The 17,484-nt window shown below is 31.8% G+C and overlaps 1 protein-coding gene and 1 long non-coding RNA gene across 10 annotated transcripts in view; one reads left to right on the top strand and one right to left on the bottom strand.

The window, feature by feature from the left end:
- The window catches only part of LOC126828583 (zinc finger protein rotund), a 191,782-nt gene that overhangs the window by 71,268 nt on the left and 103,030 nt on the right, over positions 1-17,484 (bottom strand). For 5 of the 9 annotated variants that reach the window (XM_050558436.2, XM_050558437.2, XM_050558438.2 and 2 more), the window contains exon 3: positions 12,312-12,357. In XM_050558436.2, the coding sequence (XP_050414393.1) occupies positions 12,312-12,357 (46 nt within the window). Of the gene's footprint in view, positions 1-12,030; positions 12,258-12,311; positions 12,358-17,484 lie in introns of those variants that run through there. The other 4 variants (XM_050558442.2, XM_050558445.2, XM_050558447.2 and 1 more) reach the window with 1 other exon arrangement.
- Positions 1-17,484, top strand: part of LOC126828587 (uncharacterized) — a 110,940-nt gene that overhangs the window by 10,690 nt on the left and 82,766 nt on the right. The window lies entirely within an intron of this gene.

Genomic DNA, 17,484 nt, shown 5'->3' with positions numbered 1-17,484 from the left:
CCAAGTTACATGATTTCTAAAATAGACGAATTTATAAATTAATAATTAAGAAATTACAAAAGCAAGAAAAAACATATTGATTAGTTTTAGTAATGGGTTCAATTTCATCCAACTATCCACCATTGTCTCACCATTTAGACTGATTTCATCAACCAGGGTACTGAACTTGCAGCTATGAAGACCCAGACTGACAAAAAATGAAATGAAATGAAATGGGGTTTAACATCCTACTGTTCTGCTCCAGCTGGGCTAATGAAGATGGGCATATGCCTTACAGTGTTCTATCAGGGGAATTTTTCACGGACAGCAGCGATACAGCCTACTCTTATATAGAATACCAACTTTCAAGAGACCTTTTATATGCACGGCAATGTATACACGTTATCTCAGTTTTTCATCCCATCCAAACGACTAGACACCATTAACAAGGGGAATCAACGTCGGAAAACCCTGATGAACTTCCTCAGCCAACACTGGGAGAGAGAACCTGCGCACTCCAGTGAGCCAGTGTCTTACTCACTTATCTACTGTGGCTCCAGACTGACAAGATAAGTTTTGTCTAGTAATTTGGATGGGTTGATAATCCAACTGTTTATGAATTGGTAGGTAGTATTTCAAGAAGAGTAAGTAGAAACTTTGATGTTTGAGCAAAATTCTCCTCCCTTTTAAATCAAGTTAGCTACCTGTTAGTCTCAGAATGACTAAATATTATACTAGCAATGCCTTAACTCAAGACAACACCATTTTATAATTTGTCTGGGTTTTTTTTATTTTTATGTTGATTATGTTTAGTGCATATTTGACTCATATGTTTTTTGGCTCATTTATTAATTCAGGTCATAGTGTTGCCCCTCTTTCACAAACACCTAATATCACTTCTTCTTTAAGAACTTCACACACAGGTAACAAACGTAAGAGAGCTATTCTTACTGCTCAAGCCATTGGTTTATCAGTGATACGAAGTAGGTGATATTTACTATCAGTTAAAGGTCATGACCTTATATTAGGTCAGGAGGTCACATTAGGTCATGATCGCCCTTTAGGTCAGGAGAACACATCAGGTCATGTTGCAACATCAAGTCATGTGGTTACACTAGGTCATGCTGACTATGTAAAACTTTAATATATGAAAACTAGTGTATTAACAAAAACATCTCTCAATATATGAAAAACTAGTGTATTTATAATATATGAAAAACTAGTGTATTAACAAAAAGTATAGATATCTACAATACTGGTTCTTTAAAGCATTAGACTTTTATGTTTAAATAAATAGAGCAGTGCATGTTTTTACCCAAAATGGAAACTTGTCTTATATAATTTGTGAAACATTTTTTTAGAAATATGCACTTATTGCTCTTGACACAATTCTCACTCACTTAATATTATTTTGTTCAACAAAATAATCTGTTGTATTTGAGTCATTATAATATGTCTGGTTCAATTGTCCAGATTTAAAGGACAGTAGGAAATATTGCAGAAACGCCTCCAGATTCAGTGAAATTAAATAAAAATGAATTAAAATTTCAAGCATTAAAAGGACTGACCCTGGATTCTTACAAGAAAATAAAAGTGGGTTTAATAAGTATATCAAACTCCAAAATATGGATAAATAGCCTTAATGTTTTTAATTTAAAATATTCAGTCCTTTGGACATGATCCTTGAGATTTGCTTAAAAAGGCTATATAGGAATATCAGTGCTTAATTGTATAAGTGACTTGATAATCGTGAAGATTCACCAATAATATATACATGTTTATCCAGGCATTTTATAATATGGAGACTTAGGCAATCCCTACATGAACCTACCCGAATTTAATTGTTTTTCCCCAAAAAAATAACGAAGACTACCCCTTTGAACTGACATGGTAACAAACTATTACAGAGGGTGGCTTACTTTCGAATATTTTGCTGAGCGAAGATATGTGCAACTTTTTTTTTTAGTATTTACATAGCCTCCTAAAATCAATTTTTTGTTTTGTTTTGACAGTATCATGGAGTATCGTGGCACTGCCAAGTTTATCTGAGCGTGAGCTCTGCCTCCAAGATAAAAAGATTCTGAAATTATGTTTTAAGCTAAAAGAAATACGTCAGGATATAAGATCTATTCTTTTGTTTTAATATTTTTTACATGTTTTAGCCTACATCTTAAAACAAAGATGGAAAAAGGCCCAAACCAAATATTATCTAGCAAAAAAACTACTCACTTCATCTTTAAAAAACATTAACACAAATTGAATAGAAAAATATTTTAAATTTTGAAATCCAAAGAAACGCAAAAAAAGTTAAAAAAAATAAAATCATGATTTTTTGGAGGTAACCCAGTCAATGCAAAGAGACAACAAGTAAATATTTGAGGTAGAGTGCGCTCGTAGCTGCTCTGACCTCTATTCTTACTACCAGTATAAATATGTAGCTAAGTTGTGGGGGTATATATGCATATCAACCTAGGCCTAAAGCATATTCCGCTTTATTCATGCTAAACCTACAGGAAGAGAAGGTCCTATTGACCCTATTTCACAATATAGCACAAGCAACAAGGTCAGGGAAGTACTGTGGCAGTGTGACCTAGTCAATCGGTCACTTGCTTCAAACCTCTATTGTACCGTTAACAGCAACTATATGTACATTAAGCTCACCAAGTTCATCTATATATATACACCTATTTACACATGGCCGACATGCACCACCACAGCAGAAAACTGTCCTTGAAATTTTAGCTTTTGGGGTTAAAGAAAATTTAAAACAGTCTAAATCTATTGACCTTTTATATTGACAATGTTGATTTAAAAATCATAACTGACTATATTTGTCAACAGATGAAAGAAAATGTTTTTGCTGGTGGCCATTGCCCCAGCATTACCACCAGGTTAACTGCAGAGTCAAAATAGTTTCAGCTACTGTTTTCCCCCATGAGGCAGTGTATGCTTATTTATTTCCAGAACACCTGCTACTAGTTCTCATTGTATTAGTACACTATACCTGATATAAGAAAGAACAATCATAAATGACTCTAAGTTTTTGTTTGTATTTTCAGGTATTTAACTAGAATTTAACAAAATAATATCTAAACCATAAAACTCTTGTCAATAAAAACGGATCTTTTTGAGTTAATACCCTATCATCAATGTCTAGGCTTAGTTCGTATCCTGTAATTTGGGAGTAAGGAAGGCAGTTTGCCTCAGTTCTCAAAAAAATTCTCTCACTGTGGAATCTGAATACAAGAAATTGAATGCGAATGGTTTTAAATAAATAAACCCTGACTTGGTGGAATGTCAGAAAAAAGAAAATATTATAATAAATTTGCTTTAATATTTGTGGCAAATGAAAAACATTCTTTTAATAGGGATGGGTTGAATAAATTTCTTCAAAAGTTGTTCAACGGCAGTGGAGCGAAAAATGGAATAAAAATGGTTCTATTATATATAATATATATATAAAATTACATAACTTAATATCATGTATCAAAATAATGACTTATAAGAGTGTTTTATTAGAAATAAAAAAACATATGTTACTTTCCAATAAATATAACATGCAATATTTGCTGTTACATTGTAAATTATGTTTGATCTTTTATTTAATTGCAACCATGGTGTATTTCTATAACACAAAAAAATGGTTTTAGTTTTAAAGAAATGTCTCGTGGTACTCAAACAAATACTAATTTATATATATCGTTTGACAGTGTTTCCTTTGCTGGGAAAATTTTAATAAATATGTTATAACTAGGGATTTTACAGCCCAGCATAGACCATTCTTCCAACTGAAGAAATAAATCACATCCAATGAGCGCAACTGATTTGAATTCCACGCACACAACATAAGTTTGAATGGATGAGTGAAATGGGGTTTTTCGTCCTATTTTGTATATTCAAAAACAAGCAACTGACACTGACAGTAACTAGCTGCATCAAGTTTTCCAAAAAACACAAACTGACAGCAACTGTCAACAAGGCGACATAAAAATTTGGTTCCAGTGTCAGTGTCCTCAACTCATAACCAATTGGCAGCAACTAGTAAAAATTCAGTTTTGATCAGTTGTAAATATGCTATAACTGGAGATTTTACAGGCCAGCGTAGACCATTCCACCAACTAAAGGAATAAATCACATCCAATACGCACAACTGATTTGAATGCTATGCATACATCAAAAGTTTCAATGGATGAATGAAATGGGTTTTTTCATCCTATTTTGTATATCAAAAAACAAGCAACTGACACTGACAGTAACTGGTTGCATCAAGTTTTCAAAAAAACACAAACTGACAGCGACTGTCGACAAGGCGACATAAAAATTTGGTTCCAGTGTCAGTGTTCTCAACTCTATAACCAATTGGCAGCAACTAGTAAAAATTCAGTTTTGATCAGTTGTAAAAGTGTTAAGAGTGTACCCAGTCGCAAGCTCCAGATCCAAGAGACAAATTCTGACAAAATTTCTCCATTAGAATCGATTACATGATAGGACCTTTGTTTTCTTAATATTATAAATTATTCACATAGTTCAAAAGTCATTGACTTGTCGCTTGTGTATGTAAAGACAGTCACATAAATAGAGCTAAGTATATAAAGGCTGTCACATACATGGAGATAGGTGTGTAATAATAACCTACATCCTTTATTAACATGAATAGTCAGTGGTGCGGAACTCAAGCTGTCTCAGACATAAATGTTATAAGATATATGTGTCTACATTTACATGATAGTAAACTGAATATTTATAAAAAGGTCGTTCCGCCCGACTAGAAAAAACAAAAAATTTTAAACTGTGGGTGTCGCTAACAGACATAATTTATTAAAGTGATATATATTGTTGTCTATCACACACTTTCCGCATGGCCTATAAACAATGCTACACACAACTAAATTGAAAAAATAAAAACGTCTGAAAGTCAGGTCATATGCATAATGCATCAAAATGTATCCAAACCATGATGAGAATACAATTAAATATCTGGTGTCCTAAGGAAGGTATGAATACAAGGTTGTCATCTGATATACAATCATATAATAATGAGCATATAAAAGGGTTGTCAGGCCCCCTAATAAACCCACCAACAGCAAAATCTTCCATACTAACCTCTATAATCATTTTCAACAACAACATATAAACCCAAAACTATGAACACTGCAAAAAGCACAACAGTTGCATTCGAAATGTATGATCCAAAAGTTTTGAAAAATGATACATATTTTTCTTATTCCCCAATAAACCACCCCACCAAGTGTTAAACAATTTGATTAACTCTTTAGTACTTAGTACATGTAACTATTGACTACCCAAGTTCTGTGAAGAAAATTAGAGAAAAGTGATGTATTAATACCAGTACATCCTTAGACAGACCAAATCAGTCCGAAACTGCTGTTCCTGCCTAAATCACTGGAGATATGTGAATAGCTTTCCGTATTATAATTCACTTGATATATGTTTAATTGTTTTTTGTTTGAAATGCCTGTGTATACTGTGCATTTTGTCTTGTGTATTTGTTTATGTCTGGTGTGGTTCTCCTGCACTCACTATTAAATACATGGTAAATATTGATATTAAATACATGGTGAATATTGATATTAAATACATGGTGAATATTGATATTAAATACATGGTGAATATTGATATTAACATTAAACTTAATTAATTTATTCATCTTTATCACAATTAAAATTTAAAAAAAAATTACTTTTCTCTTTAATAGTAAGTACAGAATTACTGCATTCTGCATAACAAACAGTAAACAAATATAGCCTAGAAAATGCACAGGCATGCTAGTGTATCACACATGCACATCACAGACAAGGTAAACAGTTCCCAGAAATTTCTCACGGTGAACCAATTTTTGTTCTACTCTGTAGTATTTGAAATCCTGTGTTTGAAAAGTCAAGGCTTGTTATATTTTTTAGGCTTAACATAAATTCTCCTAAACATTCATCTTCTTGTCATGATACTATCACTTATCTCACTGTCAAAAAAGTCTTAATATGATAAAGCTATGACAACACATGCCCATGGTATATTATAATGTATATTCATTGTGTATTGGGAATACACACACTACAGGAGGGTGTATATTCATTATAATATATGGTATAATATATGCTCATGGTATATTATAATGTATATTCATTGTGTATTGGGAATACACACACTACAGGAGGGTGTATATTCATTATAATATATATTCATTGTGTATTGGGAATACACACACTACAGGCAAATGTATACTGGCTTACATAATGTACTGAGTTATTGAAGAATATACTTGTACTATCCAGTAGTTAATGTATGATTAACATCTAAAATTAAAATTGTTTTGTAATGTTTATGAATATACACACGACAGAGGATGTAGATTGACTTAGCTAATTAACTGTGAGATTTTTAAGAATATACTTAAAACTATCCAGTATATGATGTATATTTAGCTTTTAAACTAAACACTTTTGAATATTATGTGAACTATATATGTATATATGAGTATTTATTCAACTGCAGATATTTTATAAAAGAATATACACTATATTTTGGTGAATTATATATACATATGTATGTGTGTATTTATTAGATATTTCATAGTAGGATATACACTATATTATTAAAAGGTGTGAACAGAATGTGTATTCATTAAACTACAGATACTGTACAGTAGAATAGGTGTGGTTTTAGATATTGTATATTACAAGGTGTGACAGAATAACACTATTAGATATTCTATATTAATGGTGTTCTATGTATGTGTATTTAGTAAACTGTAAAATATAATAAATATTATACAACATAATTGGTATACACCAACATCGAGCAACTGTATCTATTAACACCAACATCGAGCAACTGTATCTATTAACACCAACATCGAGTAACTGTATCTATTAACACCAACATCTAGTAACTGTATCTTTCCTGTATGTTTTTAACTTGGTTATTTTATTGACAATATTTTGCGATTAAATATCTTGACATTGCAAACCACAAAATAAACTGAAGGTGGGTGTTGGGGATAAAGATGCACCCCTGTATAGCAACCACCCTGCATCCATGTTTATATATACCCCCTACCAGGCCTAATTTTTAAATCTTAACATAATCCCCAATGTGACAGTCAAACTATATACTTTATTGGATGATTTATACATATCCCTACTCCATCCCCAGTAGACCCAGATCTGAAATCTTAACAGAAGCACACGCTACCAGAACAGCTTCATGTATTTCCATATTTGTATAGATACATTTCAGAAACAGTAAGAGAAAATCTGACTAATTTATTCAGCTTAATTAAGTGACTTCCCACAACTAAAAATGCCTGCAGAGTTCTAGAGTATGTACTAGAAAATTCATATGCCAACTGAAATTGTCATTCAATGGGAATTGGTTTGTTTCATTACCATGGAGAGTTCCAAAAAAAAACAATTTTAGCTTTTTGCAACCGAGACAATAACTTTTGTTACGCCATTTACATAAAAGATGGTCAGTGAATTTTTGATTAAAGACATAAGATAAATTAACCTTCTGAAGGAGATGTATTGAATTGATATAAAAAAGTTAAACGACATTAAATTACTAATTTTAAAATTTAAATCCTTTAATAATTAAATGTATATCTTTTATCCCGAATAAAAAATGTATTATTGAAGGTAATTTTATCTATTTCTGACTATTTAATCTAAATTATCAAGAGAAACGTTATCACCCTTAACTGCATAGCTAATCATTTCTCCAGATTAATTTCACATCAAGCACAAAATAACCACACGTACCTATTTTTTTTTATTTTTCAGATGAACGTTTTAAATTACATAAACTGCCGAAAAAACTTTTCCAGCAAACAGAGAAATCATCAACTGATGAGCCGTTTTGTAACATATGTTTCTCCGTAAATAATGTCATCGCAAACAAAAACTGATAAAGAGGCTGGACTTGACACCTACATAGCACAACAATTAGGTAGAATACGATACATCTTTCCATTTATTATCATTCTGCACAGAAAACATCAGAATACATCACTCTCTGTGGTTGAACAACTTTTAAATTATTATACTAATTTTTCCATTTTTTTCACCCATGGATGACAGGTTTGGTTAACGACCATTTGTCATCTGAATTACTAAGAAAAGTGGGACTTTGATAAAAAAAGAATACAGTAGATTGCTTTTTGATATTATTTTAAAAGAAGAACAAGAATAGTTACGCTCATTGGGAAGTTTTTGGCTTTCTAAATACGCAAGTTTTGAAATTTAATAGCAGTTGTTTTCCAATCTATCCATGTATTGCATCTGTTACCAAGTGAATTTTAGTTCTGTTTCAGTGTAAAAGATGATAAACGAGTTATGAAATATATGACTGTATTGCCTGTAGATAAAATAATATAGATGATTTTCATGTAGCAAAAAATAGGTATACTACTATTTAATTGAAAAGCATAAAAAATATTTATACTTCTATTTAATTGAAAAGCATAAAAAATGAAATGAAAATACATGTGGTTTAACATCCTGCTTTTCTGCACCAACCAATCATAAGAAGACAAGGGGAAAAAAATGGCATGAAACGGATTCGAGATAGCTGGAAATACAAAAGGATAAAATCTTAAGATTTAAATGCCCTTATTACTGGGCCTATTTTAAGGTTTTCATGGTTTTCTGTGTTTTGGGGTTCCATGAAAAATTTCCAGAATTTGACTTCTGATATCACGATATTAGACTTACACCTTTATAACCAAAATATAACAGAATTAACATATTTTTATTTACAACCTAGTGTCAGTATCATTAACAATCCAAAGAAACATCCGAAGGCAAACGAATCTTCACTGTCATCTGCACCTGACGATTGTTCTGCTATATTATCTTCATGCTTTAGGTGTTGGTGGGAATACGTCACAATACAAAAGTTTTGAAACAGAAATCGAAAGTGGTTGATGATCATAATGATAGCTATGTTTCCCGATACAATCTTCCCAGTTTTACAAGGATACATAACATTTTTAAAAGCACACATTTCAGATCTTCAAAGCACAGATTTTTTATCGAGAGGTACGTTAAAAAAGGCCCTGCTTTATTATAAAAATTTAATCATAATTCAACAGAATTCAAACCAAATTACACAACTTTCATGTAAAATCATGATGTCACATGAACGGTGACATCATCATTCATATCTATATTTAGGAACTTGTTTTTGTCTTATGCAATTCCTGTGTTTGTTAGACGGTATTTTTGACTTGTCAATTACTTTCTATCTTCTCACAATTTAGGAGTGTAAAATTTCATACATAAAACTAAGGCAAAAAAAATTCGTGGAAAGCAGATAAAAACGATGGGTTGAGTAAATTGAATAACCTTTGGTTCAGTAATGGGTGTTGTCTACAACTGACAATGAATAAGTGAAAAAATTTATTTTTTAAAAAAGTTAAATAATCATCAAGGATAAAAAATGTGATGGCGATATAACTTCGTATCTACATCATACTTTCATGGCGGGGGCGATATTTTGGTAAACCAAGTGAATTTTTTGCAAAGTGTTTCATTTTTAGTTAAATGTTAATATTACCTTTCTATTCAATGAAACATTTAACATTTGAATTGTGGAAATTTATTTAATCTTAATTCATAAAGTTAATGATTTCTCCAAATTTGAGTACAAATTGATGCAATCTAAGTCTATGCAAAGAAATATCAATGTCTTAATATGTTAAAAAAATAAAGCTAAATAAAAAAAGTTTTATCCAATACAACCAGTGCCTAAATCATTTTTAAATTCCAAAATATCTTATGTACATCAGCTACTGGTATTTCACTACAGTATCAGTTCAAAAGATCAAGTTACTCCTGGATTCAGTTGATCCCTTCCACTTCTAGAATCAGTTGTGTATTGTGTCAAGAATGTATGCTAATTCATAAAATATCTCATTCATATTTCATTGTAAATACATTTTTTTCTAAAATAAATACTTTTCCAGTTTCAATTTTAAAGATAACATCTTTTAGTTGACAATCGAAAAAAATTATATAACTGTAAGAAAGAAAAAAAGGGAGTATATCATATATTTATCAACTTTTTTTTCTGATAAACAAAAACTAAGGAAAAGAGCACAGAAGTGATACAAACTGAAGAAAGAAGTAAAAAAAGGAATTTCCAAACCAAGAAATCATCTTATCAATATTTAGATTCAAAAGCTTTGGTTGTTCAGTGCCTGGAAATCCAAGAATAAGAGAACATTCCATAATATTCAGTTTCAAAAACTCTCCAAATGCAAGAATTTATTTCTGTGTGGTACATTTTTTAATTGCATAATGATTTTTTTAAGCTGGTTAACAGTTTAGAACAAATGTTTTTATGCAGTTAACAGTTTAAAATAAATGTTGTTTTTTTGCTATTAACTGTACGAATTATCTTAACAGTTTCTTGTAGGCTATCATGAACTTTAACAGGACCTTAGGTTAATCTTTTGTTGAATCTTGGCAACAAAAATATATGTAAAAAGTCAGAGCTATGCTAAAAAGCAGGTTTTGAACCAAGATAAATAATATTCTTACTCCCGCAGATCTTATTCCACTAAACATAGCCTACAATTGCCAAATGCATAAAAAAAAACCCAGAAAAATACAATAACCTTGCTCTCTTAAACTGCATAAACAAATACACAGCGATTTCTTCCAAAACACACTAATTTAATTTATAGCAAAAATTCATACAGTATTTGGTGTTTGGTATATTCAACTTGATCAATCAAGCAAAAAGTCATTTGTAAAATCTCTATTCTTAAAATGTTCAATCCTTTAAATTCCTTTTAGGAAAAAAAATTGCATTGAAATTGACAGAAGTTAGATGGAGATCAAACAGATTTTTCAGGTTAATTCATTTGTTGATGATTGAAGTGAATGGATTAATTAAAAGAAGTTGTCAACCCATCTTAAGCCAGATTAAGTTTGTTTGTTCACATGTAAGCGAAGAGACATTTTTCGTTCCGTTTTTGTCAGTATCGTTTCTGTGAGCAAAAAAAAAAAGATTTGTGAACGCTTTGGCAAATATTCACAAATATACTATTTTCTGTTCTGACTAATTTTCTTTTCTTTTTTTTATTGAATAGTTTTCTGTTTTTAGTTATTCTGCATAGCAGCCAAAAACCAGTTACTGAATTTGGATTTTGCTACTAAATCATATGAGATACAAGAAAAAGAAACTTTTAAAATTTATTTTTTATACAGAGAGAATTTTAATTCAAAATCATAAATATTAGAGGTGTGATGTGTTATATATAAATGTACAATACATGAAATTGGAGGAGGGGGTGGGGCTATTTTTTTTTTTTTTGTTCAATCCTTTTTTTTTTATCAATTCATCAAAACTGACATGTTCTACTAACATTTATCATTTTCAACATATAAAGAAATCAATAGTGACATTTTTTTTTTCTTCGAACTCTTGGCCCAAATTCTAATTTTTGAACTATGCATACTTATTTCTTACTTTATAATTTTATCAAATTAATGTATAGTAAAAGCTTCGGTGGTCTTATGAGTAATTTAAAAATCAAATATTTATAGATCCAAGGAAAGTAGGGTCACGTAACCGACTAAACAATGTGAAAACACTACTACATGTATGTCTAGACTATTTTTACCATGCAGTTTGACTGTTTATTCGTGAGCAGGGTGATATGCCAGCCTACATACAATAACACTCCCCTCTATCAGCCAGTCAGACAGCCGAAAATTCACCCAGATATTTCTAAAGCCGTTAAAAAGCTTAGTAAATATTTACACATGATATGCTTTCAATAAAATATGGCTGGTACTGTATCACATAATATGTACTAGTGGATTCAGTGACCTGAGGCAGAGAAAAAAAAACCTGCTTCATATGACCTCCTCTGCTCTAACCCAACCACTGTCAAATACATGTAACATTGAACCTCAAATGAAAACACTTTATTTATAGCCCGAGTGACATAATTCTTATCAGTAGTTAACCTAAATCTGTTAATACTCCATAGAAACCGGCCCGTTATTATCAAAATTAACTCACCCATTGTTGCTGTACTTCATTCTTCAACCAAATCAATCGTAAAGGCATTTTAAATCTTATTTTAGCGCATGTGCAGGCCAGTTGCAATTAAATTTGCTTACAAATGCAGGTGCAGTAGTTTCAGAGATCCAATCACTCGCCATACTATTACGAGAGAGAGACTTGGATCTACAACCTACGTTACACTACAATTCACAAAAGCAAGTGACCTTTATGTGTCGACATGCTTTCTCATAAAAAAAAATATTTGAGTATGAAATGACGTAAGAGAAATCACTTACCTGCATTACTGTTAGGTCCTGTTGCCGACATCACCCCTTCCGATCCCTGCAACATACACATAAAAAACTGTGTAGTAAAAAATACAGTCCTTGCCTATATCACTCCACCCCTCCAATAACTACTGGCTTCTCTTCCCTAACTGATTACGTAATACTCAAAAAAATGTCACTGTGACATAACTCTCTCACTCTCGCGTTTGTCCGCTGGATGCATATAAAATGCAGTGTGGTGGTGCAAGATCAATTTTCTTTTATTGTCTTTGCTTCTTAAGAATATAGAGTGGCTACGAGAAGGCTTAATCTAATTGCTGTGACAGTTCTTGCATAAAATAGCAGAAAATAGTGCAGTGGAAGTCACCTGATGTTAGTTATAGCTAAATTGTACATTACGCTTTCTGCACAGATGTAAACCAACTAAAAAATGCACACATTTTTTCAAACCTGGATATCCCGAGGGCTTAATCAGTTTTACCATGATTTATACAGTGTTATGTGTGGCTTTATATATTTGCTGTTAAACTAATAACTAATTCACTGTGTACCATATATTTTCAACTTTACTGCATGTTATTTTTATGTCATTATTGTCATTTTTACATGAGATATCCTTTTTATATTTATTTTTTAATGTATTTCAAACGTATTATGTTTTTTTTTCTGTCATATTTCAAATAAGAACTTTTGTCTTAATATGCTATAAACGGCTGTATTTTCTCATCATTATTTCTTCCGAGATATTTACATCATTATTGAACAAATTTTATGTAAATAATGACATTATTATATGTTGACATTATATTAATTCTACATCTGCTGTTATCTTTTAACATTAATTTCGTATACTATATTAATTCACAAAGTTAAAGTATACATTAGTGAGGAAGGAAGCTGGATCCTAAATGCATTTTAGTCTTTGAAAACATTTGTAATATTATCATTCTACAAAACATTCTTTAAATAGTATAATCATGTAACTTTCTAGTGGAACCTTGTCAGATCCTTTCCCTGATGTAGTCCAAGGTTCCATAAGAAACAGTTTCCCAAAGGGCACACTGCGCCTCTAGCTACAGTGATGGGGGCCACGTATTTCGTTGTTCATTACCCCATGCCTACATTACACTGGACTTGCCTCTCAATCTTGAATGGTTCTTCTAGAAAGTTTACTAGGTAACATTTGCCTGTGTTATCACCCTTGGTGGAAATAGACGTTAACAGCCACTAACGAACGAACGAACCACCATGCGGCAGACAACCCTACCTGGTTCCGAGTAATCTTAGCCAACTCATTTGGAGTTAAAAAGGGAAATGTGTTTAGTCTTTTGGATGGGGTGAAAAATAAGATTCAGTCCAACGTTGATATCAGTCCTACTATTCTGTACCAATCAGACTAATGCCATGTGCTATGAATTAAATTTTTGCCTTAACAGCAGCATTTCTGTCACAGAATTCAAACTGTCTTCAAACGGTTCTTTTATGTTCACCATGGTGTTTTGTACCATCAAAACAACTAGACACTTTTATCTTGCTAAGGAATTTTTTGTATTTTTTTTATTATTATCTGTATATTAAAATATGTCACCATTATTGTCTACATATATTCAAATATTTCACCAATATTGTCTACACATTAAAATATTTAGTCGTTTAATACACATGTTATGTTGTACAATAAAATATATTGACTTAATGTACATGCGTTATTGATTTTTTTTACAGATGTGAACATTCTTTTGTTTATTTTTACATACTAAGAAGAGAGAGACAGAAATAGGGTTTAATACCAACTCAACACAAACTAGGTCATTTCGGCACTAACATGCTTGCGCATAGGGGTCTTTTAGCAGTGGGAGAAAACTGGTGGACCCAAAGAAAACCCATGAGGTTGGACAGGTGACCCTACTCCGAGTCATGTACAAGTGGGGAATCAAAACCATGCCACTTGACTCAATGACAGACCTTATGATACAACATGCACGTGCTAACCATTTGGCCACCCAACCCCACTAATATGACTAATAGATGGTTCAATTTTATTTCAATAATTCGCTTGCGCATAGGAGTCTTTTAGTAGTGGAGGAAACTGGAGGACCCCGAGAAAACCCATGAGGTTGTGACCCTACTCCTTGTCATGCACAAGCAAGGAATCGAAACCATGCCACTTGACTCAATGACAAACCTTTTGATGCAACGCACATGCAATAACCATTCAGCCACCCAACCCCCTTATGTGACTAACATATGGTTCAATTTTATTTCAATAATTTGCTTGTAAGTAGGGGACTTTTAGTAGTGGGAGGAAACCAGAGGACCCGGAGAAAACCTACGAGGTTGTCACATACAAACGGGGAATCGAAACTTCACCACTTGACTCAGTGACAGACCTTATGATGCAACGCAGACGTGTTAACAATTTGGCCACCCAACCCCCAATTTGCCTTTTGATGGAATGGAAAACACAATTCTTTGCACACAATGATCGTGCTTGTAAAAGATTCCTTTGACAGTTGAAGTTTGGAGAATAGTATTTCATTAAAGCAAAACTTTAATGATTTGCATTTTATCATAAGTAATTTCTTTTTTCGAACAAGAAAAAATCAAACAAAATCATTTAAATAATTAACATGATTTAATTTACTTTGAGAAATGATTCTTGGGTGAGAAAGGGAGGAGAAAGTAAGAGCTAACAAAGAAGGGAGGTAAAAACAGTAACGACACCGGAGTCAATACTCCCACTCCCACCTGTTTTGTTACACACCTTGTTCTACCTGGTTTAAATCAAAGCCAAATAGTCAACGAGGCAGGCGTGGCACACAGATTGACAACTGTTAAATACACACATCACCATGTTAAACTATATCTAAATACACCTTAAACCTATGCCGTTCCTTAGACCATCATGCATAGGGGGGTTTCCCCGACCTACGACAATGACAGTGTCATTTGTAAATCAAAGAAAATAAAAAGTAACCCTTAAATAAACAAGTGTTGTTGTACATACAAATAAAAGCAGACAAAAACATATCAAAACACAAAAAAAGACAAATTTAAGAAAGTGTGCATCAATTATTGTTCAAATTCCAAAACATTACTGCATAGGCCTAAAAATTACTAACTTATCCCTTTCACGGAAATAATGACACATGTTTAACCTTCAGCTTTATGCTTTGGGCACACGCCTAGTCAAATATGTCAATTTATATTTTTTAAATAATCAGAAATGATCTATTCTTATACCTCAGATAAAGCCTATGACCAGAACCTTCCTTCAAAACCATTGATAAGAAATTTCATAATGTATACATCAAATATTCTAGAAAAATTCAAATATTTTAGACAAATTCAAGTTCAACTACGAATTTCAAATTTCAAAAGATTTGTACAAATGAGATACCAAATATTCTAGACAAATTCATTTTCTTTTCAAATATGAATTAAAAATTTAAAACATTTGTATAAATGAGATATCTATTTGGGCCATACAGTACAAAAATTACATCAAATAAATCTGGTTCAGTTGTCAAAGCTGTGAAATGCCATTTAACCTCTCGTACCTATTGTAATCAGTCCATAGAGGTTAAAACAATGAGTAGAAATAATTTAATGTGTATTTAGCACTTTCACTCATATTCACGCTGACTGTTCATTATTTCTATACCAGTATATAAATACACCACGCATCTGATAACTTGATGCCCGCCCGCTGCATGTAGATAATCAAGAGTAAAAAGAGATAGATGATTATTTTATCTATCATTGAATCTAATGGCTAGTAAAATGTTGTAGGTCAACGTCACTATTACGCTAATGAGATCAGTTTAGTACAGATTTGATCGCTATCGATTTGACGTTTGCTCAAGAAAGGCCGGAAGGAGTTATAACATTGAAAGAAGTCGTACAATCATTCTCACCAGATCGGTAGAGAGCACAGCACTATGCGGACACACGATCTTGCAACGTTTGTCTACTGTATTTCACAAATAAAACTGCACTACTATTGTTTTATAGAACTTATAAATATGAAGTTGAACTTTTGCAGTAATTTTTTTCTCAATTTAATACCAAATGAACATCTTACATTTTTGTTTTATCCTGAATAGGCTTTGAGGCAGTCATGTTTTTAGGGCAACAGATTAGATAAGGTCAGGGTTCAAGTTTCTGTAGAGGCAAAAGGTAGCAGAACCCTTGGCAGTAGGAATATGAAAAAAACGTCGTCGGAAACCTACCTGTTCTGGCAAAATTCTCAATATAGCATTGCACAAATAACCATAGAAATGAAACTTATCACATGTTAGTCAAACTGACCAAAGATCTGCGTTAAGGAGACTTTAAACCAAATTCCATTCCACAACCTTCATGATATTATGTCTCTGGTCACATGCTTTGCAAACTCTTGTATTCTCAGTCAACTTTTTATTTGATATTTCTCAAATATCAGCATATGCATCACTTTAGATATCACTTTAGATTTTTCAAGTAGATTTTACTTTTGCTTTGAAGTAGATGCCATTCAAACTTATAGTGAGTTGTTTTATTAATAACCTTTTCAACTGACATAAGCAAAACAAAATAAAAAAACATAGTTTTTTGTACTTAATTTTCTGTTATTCTTTCTGTAAAATATCTGAATAAATTTTATGTTAAATTACCCCAAAAGATTGCCATTTTTACTAGTAAAATCAAATAACAGTACATTTTTGTGGAAGAGTATCACTCAATTTTTGCTTAACATCTGTATTTTTTTTTTTTTTTTTTTTTTTCAAAACTATATTATATCTTAATGTTGGACATAATATGTACAGTAATGTACATGTATGAAATTTGGTTTTTAAATATATCTAAATTTAGAAAATAGGGAACACGTTAAATTATTTATCTTTTGACCCATTCATAGTTTAAGATGACATAAAATATCATGACATGCTTTTTTTACATGATTTTTCACATGATTTATGTTATCAGGATATTGCTAGAAGTAGAATAGCCAACTCCACTTCCCACCATTATAATAAATGTCCTTTTGGGAGCTAGAAATAGTTCAGGTAACATTTGTAGATTTTGAGTTTCATTTTAACGAAAAAAAAAAAGAAAAAAAATGATGTTATTTTGTTAAATAAATAAATTCTTATCCAAAGCACAAGACACAGGACCACTTCTCATTCCACAACAACCCCCG

Source organism: Patella vulgata, chromosome 7, assembly GCF_932274485.2.
Source record: "Patella vulgata chromosome 7, xgPatVulg1.2, whole genome shotgun sequence".
NCBI classification, from domain to species: Eukaryota; Metazoa; Mollusca; class Gastropoda; family Patellidae; genus Patella; species Patella vulgata.
This window is presented reverse-complemented; position numbering and strand designations above follow the sequence as displayed.